Source organism: Mus pahari, chromosome 17 (assembly GCF_900095145.1).
Source record: "Mus pahari chromosome 17, PAHARI_EIJ_v1.1, whole genome shotgun sequence".
Lineage (NCBI taxonomy): Eukaryota > Metazoa > Chordata > Mammalia > Rodentia > Muridae > Mus > Mus pahari.
The window spans coordinates 29,569,580-29,585,074 of record NC_034606.1 but is presented as its reverse complement, the minus strand read 5'-3'; the positions used below and the strand labels follow the sequence as shown (position 1 = coordinate 29,585,074).

At 38.2% G+C, this 15,495-nt stretch overlaps 1 protein-coding gene across 5 annotated transcripts in view; it reads left to right on the top strand.

Moving 5' to 3' along the window:
• The window catches only part of Fam49b (family with sequence similarity 49 member B), a 132,634-nt gene extending 117,394 nt beyond the window's left edge, over positions 1 to 15,240 (top strand). For 3 of the 5 annotated variants that reach the window (XM_029531121.1, XM_021216917.2, XM_029531120.1), the window contains 7 exons: positions 1,743 to 1,879; positions 3,101 to 3,178; positions 5,483 to 5,599; positions 6,506 to 6,585; positions 7,654 to 7,780; positions 9,186 to 9,256; positions 12,664 to 15,240. In XM_029531121.1, coding sequence (XP_029386981.1) covers positions 1,743 to 1,879; positions 3,101 to 3,178; positions 5,483 to 5,599; positions 6,506 to 6,585; positions 7,654 to 7,780; positions 9,186 to 9,256; positions 12,664 to 12,727 — 674 coding nt within the window. In that variant the 3' untranslated portion in view covers positions 12,728 to 15,240. The remainder of the gene's footprint in view (positions 1 to 1,742; positions 1,880 to 3,100; positions 3,179 to 5,482; positions 5,600 to 6,505; positions 6,586 to 7,653; positions 7,781 to 9,185; positions 9,257 to 12,663) is intronic. The other 2 variants (XM_021216915.2, XM_021216916.2) reach the window with 1 other exon arrangement.
• The last annotated feature ends 255 nt before the right edge of the window (positions 15,241 to 15,495 follow it).

Below are 15,495 nucleotides of genomic sequence, written 5' to 3'. Positions count from 1 at the left end.
TATGAGCCACCATGTGGTTGCTGGGATTTGAACTCCAGACCTTCGGAAGAGCAGTCGGGTGCTCTTACCCACTGAGCCATCTCACCAGCCCTCCCCTTTGGTTTTTTAAGACAGAATTTCTCTTTGTTGCCCTGACTGTCCTGAAACTCACTCTGTAGACCAGGCTGACCTTGAAGTAAGAGAGCTATTTGCCTCTGATTCCCAAGTGCTGGGATTGATTAAAGGCATGCACCACCACTACTAGACTACTAATTTTCTTTTTAAGTAGTGAACTGTTTGCTTTCGATTCAGACAGGATCTTTAATAGTCTAGTTTGTGTCTGAAGATGACCTTGGACCCTTTTTTTTTTCTTTAACATTTATTTATTTAGGGCCTGCAGAAATAACTCAGTAATTAAGTGCACTGGCTGCTTTTGCAGAGGATCTGGATTTGATTCCTAGCACCACCCATGTGTTCGCTCAAAACCATTTCCAGAGAATCTATCCTCTGTGGGCACTGTACATACACGTAGTATACATGCATACATAATCCAGGCAGATACACACATGTTTATCTATGTCACAGAACAGCTGTGGAAGTCAGATTACCATAGATGGTTTGTTTCCTTCTCCCACTGTGGGGGTCCTGTAGATCTCCTGGTCTCCTGACTTTTACCTTGATTTCTTTCTTTTTGTAGCATGTTTTTACTATGTGGTCCTAGCTGGCCCTAATTCATTCTGTAGACCACCAGCTGGCCTTGAACTTACAGATCTGCCTGCCTTTCCCTCCATAGGGATGGATGCTCCCTCCTCTCCCACTGTGATTTTGAAGTTTTGATCTTTCTCTTCCGACTTTTTGGTTGCTAAGGCAAGCATACCAGGTTTATGTGGTATTGGGGATTGAACCAAGGACCTCAAGCCTGCTAGGCAAACACTGCCTCAACTGAGTTATACCCTCAGCATGCTGCATTGCTCAAAAACATTTAAAAATTTAAAAGAAAAATCATTCACAGTAATTGTGTTCCTATGTGCTGTGTCTGCCCCACCCCAAGCCATGTTCTTTTGAGTTTCCTTATGACAAAGGTCTGGTGTTGACAGTTGGAGAACTCTTTACAGGTGTTAAGGGGCTTCCTCTCTTATGGTCGGTTTCCTCTCCTTGTTCTAGCTCAAAAACTTTGTAAGCTGGGTAATGTCATAATCAAATTGCTGTGTTAAAACCCTACCTCACCTGCAGTGTGAGGTTCTATGTGCCTTATAAGGTATAAGAGTGGATGAAAAGATTAAGTAAGGAGTGAACAATTTCAGTTTGGGGGCAGGGATTAATTTTTGTCTGTATTCATTTCATATATATGTTACTCTCATTAGAAAACAAAATTTGAGGGCCTTTAGAGCAGAAGGAAATCATGGAAAATCTGACAGGATGTTAAAGGAAAAAATAGCATTTGCCTATATTTCATCAGGTTTCTGGCTTAATTTCAGCATTTGGAATGCTTAGGATGCCAGAGCTACCAGACAAGGAAAACAGGACAGTTTACCCTGTGCCCTTGGTGTTTAGATTCATACTCTGCATCATTTTGAATCTGAGTTTATGAAAGAATTAGCTCTTTTAAAGTTTTTAAGTATTACTACAGTAGATAATTTGAGTGTGTGCAGTATTAGCAGTTCTAAAGTGTAGGTTTGTCTTGGTTATAGAGGGAGAGTGTACATCTGAATGTTGGTTGAGAATTGAACTCCCTGACAACTTCTTCATCTTCTTTTCATCAGAAGCAGCATTAAGAGGCCTTCTGGGAGCCCTGACTAGTACGCCATACTCGCCCACCCAACATCTAGAGCGAGAGCAGGCTCTCGCTAAACAGTTTGCAGAGATTCTTCACTTCACACTCCGCTTCGATGAGCTCAAGGTAGACTCTGCTGATAGGCTTTTTATGGAAACTTTTTTTTCCCACTGAAGAGGAGGAGGAGGAAGAGGAGGAGGAGGAGGAGGAGGAGGAGGAGGAGGAGGAGGAGGAGGAGGAGGAGGAGGAGCAGGAGCCTTTTAAAACCTGTATTTAAAAGATTTCTACCCAACTGGAAAGCCAGACTTGAAATGGCAGCTCTTTTGAAATGGCAGCCAGCCAAGTACATAGGAGTTGGTGTTCATGTAGCCCAGTGAATATGTAAGCAGAAAGTAATCCGGTGCTGCTTCTCTGTTGTTGTTGGTTTTTTGTTTTTTTTCTGTTTGTACAATTTATTTCAACTTTTTTTATACAAAACATTTTTTTCTCTTCCTTCCCCACCATTTACTTTCTTCTTCCTGATTGATCTCATCATCTAGCTTTTTATTATATTTATACCTATAATTCCCATATTGCAATATGGGGCAAGTCTAAAAAAACACTTTTTTCTTTGAAGATATACCAGGATTTTATGAGTATACTCAGAGATCTGCCTCCTGAGTGCTAGAATTAAAAGCTTGCACCTCCACCACCTGGCATGCACTATTTTATTTTTTTAATGGAAGTCTTGAGTTCAAATTATGAGACTTGAGTTTTCAGGATCTTGAGTACCTTTTCTAGAAAATGGAAGCATTATGTTTCTAACTGTGTTACTTCATATAGTATTATAGGCAACTGTTAATTACTATTAATACTTTGGACACAAAAGTACAAAACTATAAAGTACATACATATTCTTTTATTCAAAGCAAGTACCCTTACATTTGTTTTTTGTTTGGTTTTGTAATATTAATATTTTCAATAAACAAGCTCTTAAGGTATTACCTAAAGTTATTGAAGAGGAGGACTGCATAATGCCCACAATTGGAAAATAGTCTACAGTTTTACAGTTAGCATGAATGCTGTTGTGTGTGGTAGCACACACCTTTAGTCCCAGCACGTGGGAAAGGCAGAGGCCCCAAGGTCTCTGTGAGGCACAAGACCCTGTGTTCAAGGGAACAAATGCACTGAAGAGTTCAAAAATGCTGCAGGCGTTTGTGACTATACCAGATCGTTGTTAAAGTTACATGAGAATGTTAGGTTACCACTTCAAACTAAATTAGATTTTCACCTAGCTTACATTAGCATTTGATACATAGCAGTTGTCTTTCATACATTACAGTGTTCTCATACCTGTGTTCCTTTTAGATGACAAATCCTGCCATACAAAATGACTTCAGTTACTACAGAAGAACATTGAGTCGTATGAGAATTAATAATGTCCCGGTAAGCTTTTCTATGAATTATGTTTAGTGGTGATAAGAATAACTTGATTTTGCCAGGCAGTGGTGGTGCATGCCTTGAATCCCAGCACTCGGGAGGCAGAGGCACGCGGATTTCTGAGTTTGAGGCCAGCCTGGTCTACAGAGTGAGTTCCAGGACAGCCAGGGCTACACAGAGAAACCCTGTCTCGAAAAAAAACCAACCAAACAAAAAAAGAGTAACTTGATTTTATTCTTCCCTTTGTTCATTTATTTACCTTCCCACTCATTAGATGAGTTGTTTATTTGTTTTGTTTTTTGAGACAAGATCTCTACTTTGCATTGGTTGTCCTGGAACTTACTATGTAGCCTAAGCTAGCCTGGAACTCACTGAAATCCACTAGCCTCTGCCTCCAGCTTATTCAGAAGTTAAAGCTTGTAATTATCAGTAACCATACTGTGAAAGGAGAGCTCAAAATATAGCATATAGCATATATTCAAACCATATAGCATATATTCTTTTTTTCTACTGCCTTTAATTTCCACAACCACTTCAATAAAATTGCATTTTGCCTTTCTATCAGTGATACTTTAAATCTCTTTGTATATTATTACTTTAACTGAACAGAAAAATTTGCATGAGTGGTTATGGTTACAGTGGTGAATCCTGATGAAAATTGACCCAGAATGAGAAAATTAACTGCCAGTGGCAAGAGATCATCTGCCTCATGTTGATGAGAAAGTCATTTCTGGGCCTGGGCCTTGGCATCATAACGTCTTCCCTGGTTCCTTAGGGCTGCTAATCTCTTCTGTCCTCCCAAAGTGTTCAGTGCTTTTTTTCTACTTTCATGGAATTACAGGTGAAGATACTCTTTGTGTGTAGTGGGCCCATATTATGGTAATGGTGTCAAAATAGGAGAACTCACAGCACAACTCTATGCTTATGTTATTAGTTTCATATAGATGTACTAGAGCTATGTAAGGAGTGATAGAGGGTCAGACAGAATTTCCAAAGGCAGCATTTATGTTTTTATTGATACTGAAAAATCTCTACGAAATGGTTGCTTTAAGATGGGCACCAGGTTGGAGGTAAAGGGTTTCTCTGTTCTTTACAACAGTTTGGGTTTATGCAGACCACCTCGTGTGAAACTGATTATAGTGTCCGTTTTTTTTTTTTTTTTTTTTTTTTTTTTTAAGATTTATTTATTTATTATATGTAAGTACACTGTAGCTGTCTTCAGACACTCCAGAAGAGGGAGTCAGATCTTGTTAAGGANCAGAAGAGGGAGTCAGATCTTGTTAAGGATGATTGTGAGCCACCATGTGGTTGCTGGGATTTGAACTCTCCACCTTTGGAAGAGCAGTCGGGTGTTCTTACCCACTGAGCCATCTCACCAGCCCCCTCCGTTTGTTTTTTGTTGTTTTATTTGTTTAATTTTCACCTGGTAAATAAAAAGAACACTCAGTCTTTTGCCCTCTTTGCCATTCCTATCTCTACACAAGAGGCCCAGGACTTTAGAGAGATCGTCAAACTGTCTTACACTCTGGAGAGTTATGCACAAAGTCAGAAGTTCTCAGTGAGATCACTCAGATTCAGATTCTTGTCCAGGTTGCTGGGATCTCCTCTTTTTTCTGTTAACCTCAGAGCCCATTTTCCTCTCTCTTTCAGTTAATTTGTAGCACATAACTTCTTTTCTGACCTTTTGGAACTGTCTGCCTACTATTATGGGTTGGTTATCTTTTCTTTTTTTAAAAAACATTTACTTGATAGTCCTTTTAATCCTCTAAATGGATCCCTATTTGTAAGGAAAATGCTAAACTTAAGTAGCATTTAAGTCTCAACAGTCTCATTTCTACTTTAATTTTCACTAGTTGCCATCTACTATTACACTGAACATGTCAAAGCGTGCTCTGCTAAGTCATTTTAAAAATGTACTTTTCTTCTGCCAATAGAAATACCTTGTTCATTTATATATACATCATCACTTGTAAAAGCCCAAGTCTTCATCAGTCCTCCTCATTTTCTTCTAGTCTGAGATTCCCTTCCTTCTGTTTTTGCCTGTATTTTATCATGGTACTAGATAGATCCTTTTTTTCGTACTGGAAGACGGAGTGTAACTTCATAGTTATCCTTTCATCTTCCAGAGCCTTCTGAACAGTCTCTTATGTAGTAAGATATCCCATCAACATATTATATTCTATAATACCATTTAATATGTTTGAGTAGATAGTTTTTCTTTTTAAACAATTGCTTAATGTTAATTGCAGTCTCTTCATTCATTCATTGGTTTAATAATTTGTGAATTAATGTCAAGTAATTTCCACACAGGCAGAAGGAGAAAATGAAGTAAATAATGAATTGGCAAATCGAATGTCTTTGTTTTATGCTGAGGCCACCCCGATGCTGAAAACCTTAAGTGATGCAACAACAAAATTTGTATCGGAGGTGAGTTGTTGGGGACCCTTCTCTGCATTGATGCTGTTCTACTCACTTCAGATATGACAACATCAGCAGTCCTTTGATTCCAAGTACTACCCTTAGGCTGGGACCCCTAAATGAGACCTGCATAGGCATAGCTACGCACTTGCTTTGCATTCACTCTGGAGGTACTTTGAGTACTGCTGTGATCACATAGCCTAAGTGTGCTCTGATTGTCTTTTACAACCCTCCCCTTCTTCCTGTTTTCTTCACTAATAATAAGCAAGAATCTCAAGGATGAACATTTTAAGTTCCTTTCTGCATTGATTTCATCTGATCCACAGAATCATTCTGCTGGATACTCTTTAAAAGTATATGATGCTTATGAACTTAACCCCTGCTCCTGCTACATACCTAGGTCAGACTGCTGCCCCCTAACCTATTTTTATTTCTACTCTTGTTCCACTAAATGTTTTCTGTGGCCTGGAGAGATGGCATGTCATTAAGCCTGATGATTTGAGTCTAATTTCTAGGCCTCATAAATTAGGAGAGAACAGACTGCCACAAGCTCTCCACTGTGGCACAGGAGAATCCCACATACCATAAGTAAGATGTAATAAATAAATGAAATACAATTTCCCTCCAGGATAATCTTCATATCAGCCCCTCATCTCTTATATTGGAAAGGTGGTGCTTATTCTTGCTCACCTAACAGAAATCACTTTGAAAAGCAATAAGGTCTTGGCTGTTTCGTACATGACTCTATCCCCTGATCATGAAACAGTGATTAGAATCATGGTCATTGCTTAGAAAGTTAGAAATAGGAGCCAGATTATTTTCTGGTTTCTGGGATTCTATAAGGTTTTAAATTATTCTTAAGTATCACATATTTCACTTATACTTGCTTCTTTTGTTCTCTCTGTACACTTACAGAATAAAAATTTGCCAATAGAAAATACCACAGATTGTTTAAGCACCATGGCAAGTGTATGCAGAGTCATGCTGGAGACGCCGTGAGTATTACCTGATGTGTTTTACCTCAGCAGCACTGCTGAAGTGACTGGTATTTTAAAGCATATCCAAATTCAAACATGTCTCTATGAAAAAAGAAATGAAGCTTATTCTGACCATCAAATGTTGAATATATGAACAAAGTCAAGATAATTTGGCAGCTTAGTGTATTTATTTTTGAAATACAGAGTTGGACTATGGGCACTTCAATTTTTTTTCCCATCAGAACAGGCGTTTAAAGATTTTGAGAGTCCAGTGAAGATTCCTTTCAGAAGGCTGTATTATATTTCATTCCCCACATTCTCTCACACTTTAGTTTTGTCCTTGTTTCCTCACAGACCTGATTTATCTGAAGGCATTTGTGGTACATATGATTGCTTTGGCTATCAGCACCAGAATGAATGGGTCTTGGATTCTTGAATAAGATAGTTCTTATTAAAGACCTTTTGTTTTTGCATCACTCATTTCCCAAGTGCTCTTCTATACACTGTGTTATTGATGAACTTGAGGGGCAGGAGGACAAGCACCTTCCACTCTCTCCTCCTGTGTAAGAGAATGGGGTCTAGGGAAATAAAGGGATACATACTGCCAGCCCACCACCTGCTGGATCACTGTCCCCATTCTGGGTCTGGTCTACTGCTTTACCACATTGCATTCTGTAAGGATCAGCGTTCCATTTTCCTTTTTCTAAATGAGACAAGTGATCGAATCCTGTAATATAATAGATACCCATGAATAGCAAACCTGCTTTCTCCATTGAGCAAGTGACTTTTCTCATGCTTTTTGCTAAGCACCCATTCCCAAACTCCTATTTCAGGGCGATTTTTGCTTCCTCTGAAATTGTCGAAGAGGTAATATAATACCCTAATTGGTACAAATGTGGAGACCATGATATGTGGGTTGTAAGACTTCACCATGCCCATTTCTTCTCCCTAAGGGCCTTATAGAGAAAGGATAATGTTGACTTTCTTTTCAGATATCAAAGTAGTCAGTATCAAGTGTGGGTGTGTGTAGTCAGTTCATTATAGAGTTTGTAATGTGCCTCACCCACCCAAATCTCTGCCCTCCAGGGAATATAGAAGCAGATTTACCAATGAAGAGACAGTATCATTCTGCTTGAGGGTAATGGTGGGTGTCATAATACTCTATGACCACGTCCATCCAGTGGGAGCATTTGCCAAAACTTCTAAAATTGATGTAAGTTACCTATTTCTTTATGTGATTTCAAATTGATCTTATTCATGGAAATCAATAAGGTTTTATTTAAAGAATAACAGGCTGGACTCACAGATTCTGATCATAATTTGTAATATGGTTGGGATTCCTTTTTCTCTGTTGTCCTATACTTCTGGTTGTGGGTATGTTAGATGATTGAATGATGTTACTGATAGTGAATGGTAATGGTGAGTATTTCTTTGTAGTATTTTTAATGATTACATAAAATGTCCTGTTCTATGCCTAATAACCAAAGATAAGGTTTATTCAGAATGTACATTAAAAAGTCAACATTGAAGCCGGGCGTGGTGGCTCATGCCTTTAATCCCAGCACTCAGGAAGCAGAGGCAAGTGGATTTCTGAGTTCGAGGCCAGCCAGGGCTATACAGAGAAACCCTATCTCAAAAAAACAAAAAAATAAAGTCGACGTTGGTGCTTCTTTAAGAAAGTGGAAGAGCCTATGTTTTTTGTTTTGTTTACTGTTGCTTCCTTTTCCTATTCATAATAGTTTATTATTTTCATTATCTGCCATGAATGGAAGTTCCTATTAGAAATGAAGTGGTTTTTCTCATTTCTCTGTTTACTCTTAAACATTCTAACTAGTATTTGGTGGGGATAATTACTACTTCAAGCTCTTAGCATTTTAGTTCTCAATTATGGATTGCTAGCTTTCATATGTATCTGTTTTATATAAAGAAAAAGCTTACTTGTGATAACCATGTCCCTGAAGTTTTACCTTGTTCCTATGTGCCTGTGAACATTGTCCTAGAATTTTCCGTTCACTATAGCAGCTTCACTATAGGAGGTTAAGTAATGCAGTTGTTAGGAAGTGGTAGAGTGTGAGGCTAAACCACACCTCTTCATTCATACTTATGCTGTCATGTTTTTCAGACTACCAGGCTGATCTTAAAATAAAAACTTCATTGAGGTTTTTCTCTCTCTGAGTAGCCTGTAGAAGTGCCTACTGCCTGTCCATCAGTCAGTTTTACCTCCATCATCTGTACTTCAGGACTCTTTACCTCCCTCTCAGCTCTATAGGATTCCCATCTGTCCCCTGCTTGTCACAAGCTACCTGGGAAACTCCTCTTTCCTGGAGCAGATCCATTCTATCCTTGCAACTGGTGTATAGTATCTTTTTCAGGATGTCTTTCCTTAGTTCATTAATGTGAGTGGGATTTCATTTTGACTGGTTGTATTCCCAGAAAGTTTTGCCTCACTAAGAGACTGAAAATAATATTTGCCAGCGCCACCCCCAAGAACAAGTAAGTTAGCATTTCTAGTATATGGTCCCTTCAGTTCTGTAGTTAAGGTTCCAATTTTAGTTTTGCCTTTTTTAAATGAATGTTATATAAAAAAGTGATAATTTACTTTTTCTTTTTCTCCTCAGATGAAAGGTTGTATCAAAGTTCTTAAGGACCAACCTCCTAATAGTGTAGAAGGTCTTCTCAATGCTCTCAGGTGTGTATATGTGCTTAAGCATGACAGAAAAGTGTTAAGTGAATAGCACCTAAGAGATACTTCAGTAATATTCAAGCCGGAGATTTTGCTTATTGGTAATGTTGCTTCAAAGCAGTGATTGTATCATAGAATGAGGACACTGTGGACACATGGAGAGAATCATAGCTCAGTGTAATTACTGGCCTGTTGGTAGAATACAAGGTTTTATGGTCGTTCCTTTTCTCTTGAGTGACCTAGTAACATTTCTGTATTCACACCCCCATGTCTGCACTATCTTTGTTTTGAGGAGTCATTGCTGATTTAGTTCCTGCAGCCTCTACTGTGTTACATGACATCTTTTTAAGTGAATACCTTCATGCTTTATAACATAGTGGCACAGGATCAACTTAAAAGATTTTCACAACCTAGAAGCTAATTTTCTATATTTTATTATCTGAGGTTTAAGCAAAAAATAGTATGAACATAGAAGTATTTATATAGTGGTATTTATGTCATAAAGCAAATATCAATTCATTTCACCTGAGTGGAACCTATACACAACTATTATGGAAAGTGCTGTGTAAGCAGTTTCAGCCTGAATAAAGGAGAGCTACTTTAAATAAACATTAGAATGACAAAAACTTAGTTTAATTAAATCCATATACTTACTATCAGGGTATTGCAGCCACACACCCAATGTTTAGGAATTTTTTTCCTTCTTTTGCATTGCATATTACATTTTAAATTTAGCTATGTAGGGCATGGGCCTCTTTATGTCCTATCTGAATATTATGTGTCTCAGTGTGCCTGCTTTTATTTAATTAATTAATTAATTAATTTATTTATTTAGCAAATTTTCTAATCTTTTTATTTTCCGGAAGGGTTAGTCTCTGCAGTCAATAGGTATCAGGAACTCTATTAAGAAATTTATTGTTAAAAGCTAGGAATAAATAGCCTGATGTGGTATATACCTTTTAAACCCAAGAAGATAACCTAGTTTACTTAGTGAGAACCTATCTGAAAAATCTAAAACAACTGGTAAAGGGGGTTGCGAAGGTTTTTAGTATTTCCTAGGTTGCCTTAAAGGAAGCATGCTAAAAGAGTAGTTGAGACCCCTGCAGTGCAGTGCTGCTTTTAGGACTTGTGTGTCTGTATGGGGGTAGGGGGATAGTTGAGTTTCTTTTTCTTAGTGTTAGAGCCAAGGGGGGCAGTAGTGTTGAGTACAGGACTGGTGTGCAGTATTTCCACAGGAGGCAGTGCTGAGGAAAGCAGAAGAATCCTGTTTTATTAAATTGTAGGGAAAACTTTTGAACCTATTGGTTCATAGTAAGCATAGTCTGTGTCTACCTCTCACTTTTTATATGGGGCTTTGTAATGCTAATGCTTTATGGAAGTGATGAGTACCATTTCTTATCACATGAACCCAAAAGTAGTGCAGGTTCTGAGGAACCAGTGTTGATGCAGGATTTCATTCCTAAAATTGATGTCCTTTTGATATCCCAATCTGGTTCATTATGTATTGAACTCGGTGTGTTTCAGAATAGATTGTAAAACATGCATATTTCCAAGTTACCACCTCTAGAGTCTCTTTCTTTATATCTGAGTGGAGACTCGGACTTTCATTTTAAATAAATAACCCTGGCTAGTACTTTGTAAAACACTGTTGAAGCTAAGACATCACAGCCTAGTATAGCTCTCTCGTAACAAGCAAAACCAAACAAACTTCTTGCAAAATTAATGACCAAAAGATTTTTGAATGGAATTATATTTGTATATGTGTTTTGAATTATTTATCCAATATCTTCTACTTTTAGAAGCAATGAGTCATGAATATTTTTTAATAGAGATATGGGACGAACTCTCTTTACTCATGAGAGAGAGAAGGAGTTGTGAATTCAGGTGTAGTGCTCCAGTACTTGCTTCTTTGCTGAACTTCTGATAAAGGCAGCAATTGTTTTCCAGTAGAGAAGTCACATGCACTTGAAAGGGGACTTGGATTTTGTGCGCAAAGGATAGTAAGCCTATCCTATGGGGTTTGGTCATTCAAAGTCAGTTCTGTTGCCTTTGCTGACTAAGAGTGGTTGTGTGACATGATCTTCCATGGTAGGGATGCCAGAGCTGCCAGGAGCATGGCCGCATTCCACAGAGACAGTCCCAGGGAGTGTGAAGATTGCTGACTGTTCTGCAATAGGGACTTAACTATCCATGTTCCTTAGTTATTTCCAGTAAAGGAGAGGGAAAAGAAGCCATAGAAATATATGACATCTATTTCCTGATATTGAATAGGGTGATATGTGGCCATATATGCTTTGTCAATCTAAATAAAACAGAATAGTTGCCTCATCGCTACCGTTTCATTAGATAATCCTTTTTGGTAGTGGTTCTCAACCTGTGAGTTGTGATCTCTTTGGCAAACCTCTCATCTACAAAAATACTTAATTTATAACAGTAGCAAAATTAGTTATGAAGTAGCAGTGAAAATAATGTTATTGTTGGGGGGGGCACCACATCACCACATCATGAGGAACTATATGAAAGGGTCACAGCATTAGGAAGGAACCACTGCTCTATGGACTTCTCCTTTCCAGTGTCACAACCTAACTTCCCTCCAGTTATTTACTAAACACTCATTATGAACCAGACACTACAGTATCTCTTCAGTGAGAACAGTTTGGAAGTGATTGCTGAGAAACATATAGTTCGTGCCAGGTGTGTGATAAACTTATCTGTCTCTTCATCTTTATTAAAGAGTACGATAGGATTTTTACTTTTAAAGCTTATTTGAAATAAACTGAACAGTTGTTTAACATACATTACTCCTTAGTAGCAGCTCCTCAGTGGAAAGTCCTGTAGCTTCCCCCATGTCTTACTCGGCATCCTGTCACTCCTTCTTCATTCTTTCATTGCTTTTGACTTCCAGAGCCCTACCCCTGAGCTAGCCTCTTTCTTACACTGTCCTTCTCCTGTTGGTTAGTAATTCCTGGAAGACATTGGAGACTTGCAGGCTGGTGTTGTATTATTTAAAGAGTCAGTGTTTAATTTTGAAATTAAATATTTCATCTTGTTGAATTCATTTTGAGTTTGAACTTACACGCTTATTCAAAATGTACCTACCTGGAAATAAGGTACTTAGAGAATTTAAGTATTTCAAGGTACTGTTTTTATATAGCATAGAGTAAAACATAGCTAATTGTTTCAGATTTTTGGCTATAATCATTTCACCGAGGTGCCTATAACCAAGTGACCAGAAGCTGGCTGCTCCTGTTGGGTGAGGGAGAGAAGTAGTATGAGCCTGATGAGGATTAAAACTGCCATCCTAAGGCATGAGTTTGTGATATTGAGTGACCAGCTACTCATCTTGGCATATTACACAGCCCATACAGACTTTCATTTCCCAACATTGTTCTCTCTCTCTCTATTTTGTATAGGTACACAACAAAACATTTGAATGATGAGACTACCTCCAAGCAAATTAGGTCCATGCTACAGTAAGAGCTGTGGAGCAAGCCCCTACTGCAGATGGAGCACACAGTGTTCTTCAGTGACCGAGAATGCACAGTCTTAGTGAATGCCATCAAATCTCCTTATTCTTGCTTTGGTTTCTTTCCTCTGTTCCTCTTCCCACTTTTTTAATCATGTTCTTCTTCTTAAGACTTCTTTTCTGTGCCAAAATCAGTAAAGTTATACTTTGAAAGGGATTTTGTCCTTTCAAAACAGGCCATCTAAGGCAGCTAGTTACGCATTGCATTGAGGTCTCTACTGAGAAAAGTTCTGTGACTTGAACTAAATATTTTTAAATGTGGATTTTTTTTGAAAACTAATATTTAATATTGCTTCTCCTGCATGGCAAAACTGCCTATTCTGCTATTTAAAACCCTCATAAATTTATTTTCTACTGCCGCTTTTTCATGTGCAGCCAAAATGCAAATGTTTAAATTAACTGTGTTGTACAAATGGTACCCAACACAAACCTTTTTTAAATTAGTAAGACTTTTGTTTAAAGTTTTAAGTTTGCAGGTTGACTTTTTTTTTTGTAAGATTGTATGTTGTGTGTTTAACATTTATTAACTAACGTTAAAAACTGTGATGTGTGCGTAGAATATTACGTATGCATGTTCATGTTTAAGAATGGCTGTTGATAAAATAAAAATCAGCTTTCCTTTTTCTAAGTGTGGCTTGGTTTACTGAGGTTTCTGGAAGTTTTCCCTGTATATATTTCTGTGGAATGCATATACACATTACATAATTTTTCTTTCTCTTAGGCGATAGCTATATCTTTTTCAGTTGTTTCGCTTTACTTTTGTCTATGTACATAAGTTAAACTGCTTTTAAAACTGTTATGTATAAGATGACCAGTGATTGTGTCATTAACTTGACTTCTGTTCTGATTTAATTTTTGTGAGTGTAGTCATAGAAGGAAAACCATACTTTCTCAGCTCTCGGTTTCAGAAATGAAAGGGCGGTAACAGGAAGCACATGGTGTGTCAGAGGCAAGAGGAGCCCTTGACATTGGAGGACGGTGAGCAATAAGAGCACTTCCAGGGGAAATAAATGACAGACTGTGATCTCACTAGTCGTAGAAGTGACATGTGTTACAATTTAAAAGCATAAAGCCCAAGGCAAAGAAATTTGTCTTGGTTGAGAGAAGCTGCTTGAAAGTTGTCTAATTCAACCTTGTCAGTGGTTTAATGACAAGGTGATCTGAGGTGTGATACAGTTCAAGTGGGTAACCATGGAAGATGATCACAAGCTGCCCTCTGGACCTTCTCCATCAGAGCGCCAGATTGTGGTGCACACAGCACTTGATGATAAAGTCCCTGGTGACCTTTCTGGCCTCCTGCTTACTTGTTCCATTTCATACCCTGGTCTCCAGCCAAGCTTAACTACTTGCTGTTTACAGATTGTTCCATGTGGCGTTGCTTCCTAACTGATCTGGCTACAACCTGAACCTGGTCTTCCTTCTCTCCTTCATGTTTGTCTGACCAACACCAGCTTTCATCTTTCAAAAATCAGCTTCTTTTACTTCCTCCAAAAACCATTTAGATGACATTGGCCATGTCTTCTAGGAGTATATACAGTATTATAATGGGTTTAATAATTTACTCCACAAAAGGTAATGTCTGGAACCTGTACATATGGCCTCATTTTGACAAAGGGCATTTTTGGGTGAATGTAATGACCTATGTATGTATGGCATCGTCCTGGATTAGAGTGGGTCCTAGCCCACTGACAGGTCCTTTTAAGAGAAAAGAAAGGGAAACACGCAGTGGAGGTCCTGGGAGAATAGAGGCAAAGGTAACATCATATCTTGAAATTTCCTGGACCACAGAAGCTAGAAGAAGGTCATGGAACACTTTCCATCAGAGTTTCAAGACGGAACCGACCCTGTTGCTGTTTTTATTTCAGACTTCTATTATGATGAAAAAAATAAGTTTCTATTCTAAGCCACCTAGTTTGTGGTAATTTGTTACAGTCAACTTAAGCATTGAATACAACTGTCTCACAAAACAGCCTGATACATCACTACACTTTTATATCTTCTCTGATACTCATGAGAAGTTAGAATGTCTAGATGCTGCAGAGACTGAGAACCTGAGAAGAGCCATGTCTTATTCCTTTAGTGTCTCAAGCAAGGATCTTGCATATTACCTAAATATGGAGAGCTGCCAAGTGAGTTATTGAATGGAGTGAGTGAGGACTGATAAATGAAGTAGATGTAGTAATCCTGCTGTGGCCTTTCAGGTAACATGGTTCACACTCTGCATGTTGAAGATTAAGTTGGCAAAAATATCTTTAACTCTAGCCTAGGGGTCAGTAGCCCAGTCGGTGGGCCAATTCACCTCCCTCTGTACCTATACAACCTGTGAATTAAGAATGATTTTTAAAACGTCGGGAGAATAAAGAATAACAAATGTTTTTCTAAAAGTTGAAAAATATTTTGTAGCATGAGAAAAGTATATGAAATTCAAACTCCAGTGTTCATTAATAAAATTTTATTGAACATAGCTTCATTTGTATATATATTATTTGTGGCTATTTGCTCATTATAGCAGCATTGAATCGAATTGTGACAAAGATCATCTGGCCATTAGAGGCAAAAGTATGTTCTGGCCCTGTATAGAATTTACCAGTCCCTTTCCTTGAGAGAAGTTTATTTGATATCCTGGAATAATAGGGGCACACTGCTGCAGTGGTGGAGGAATAATAGGGGCACACTGCTGCAGTGGTGGAGGAATAATAGGGGCACACTGCTGCAGTGG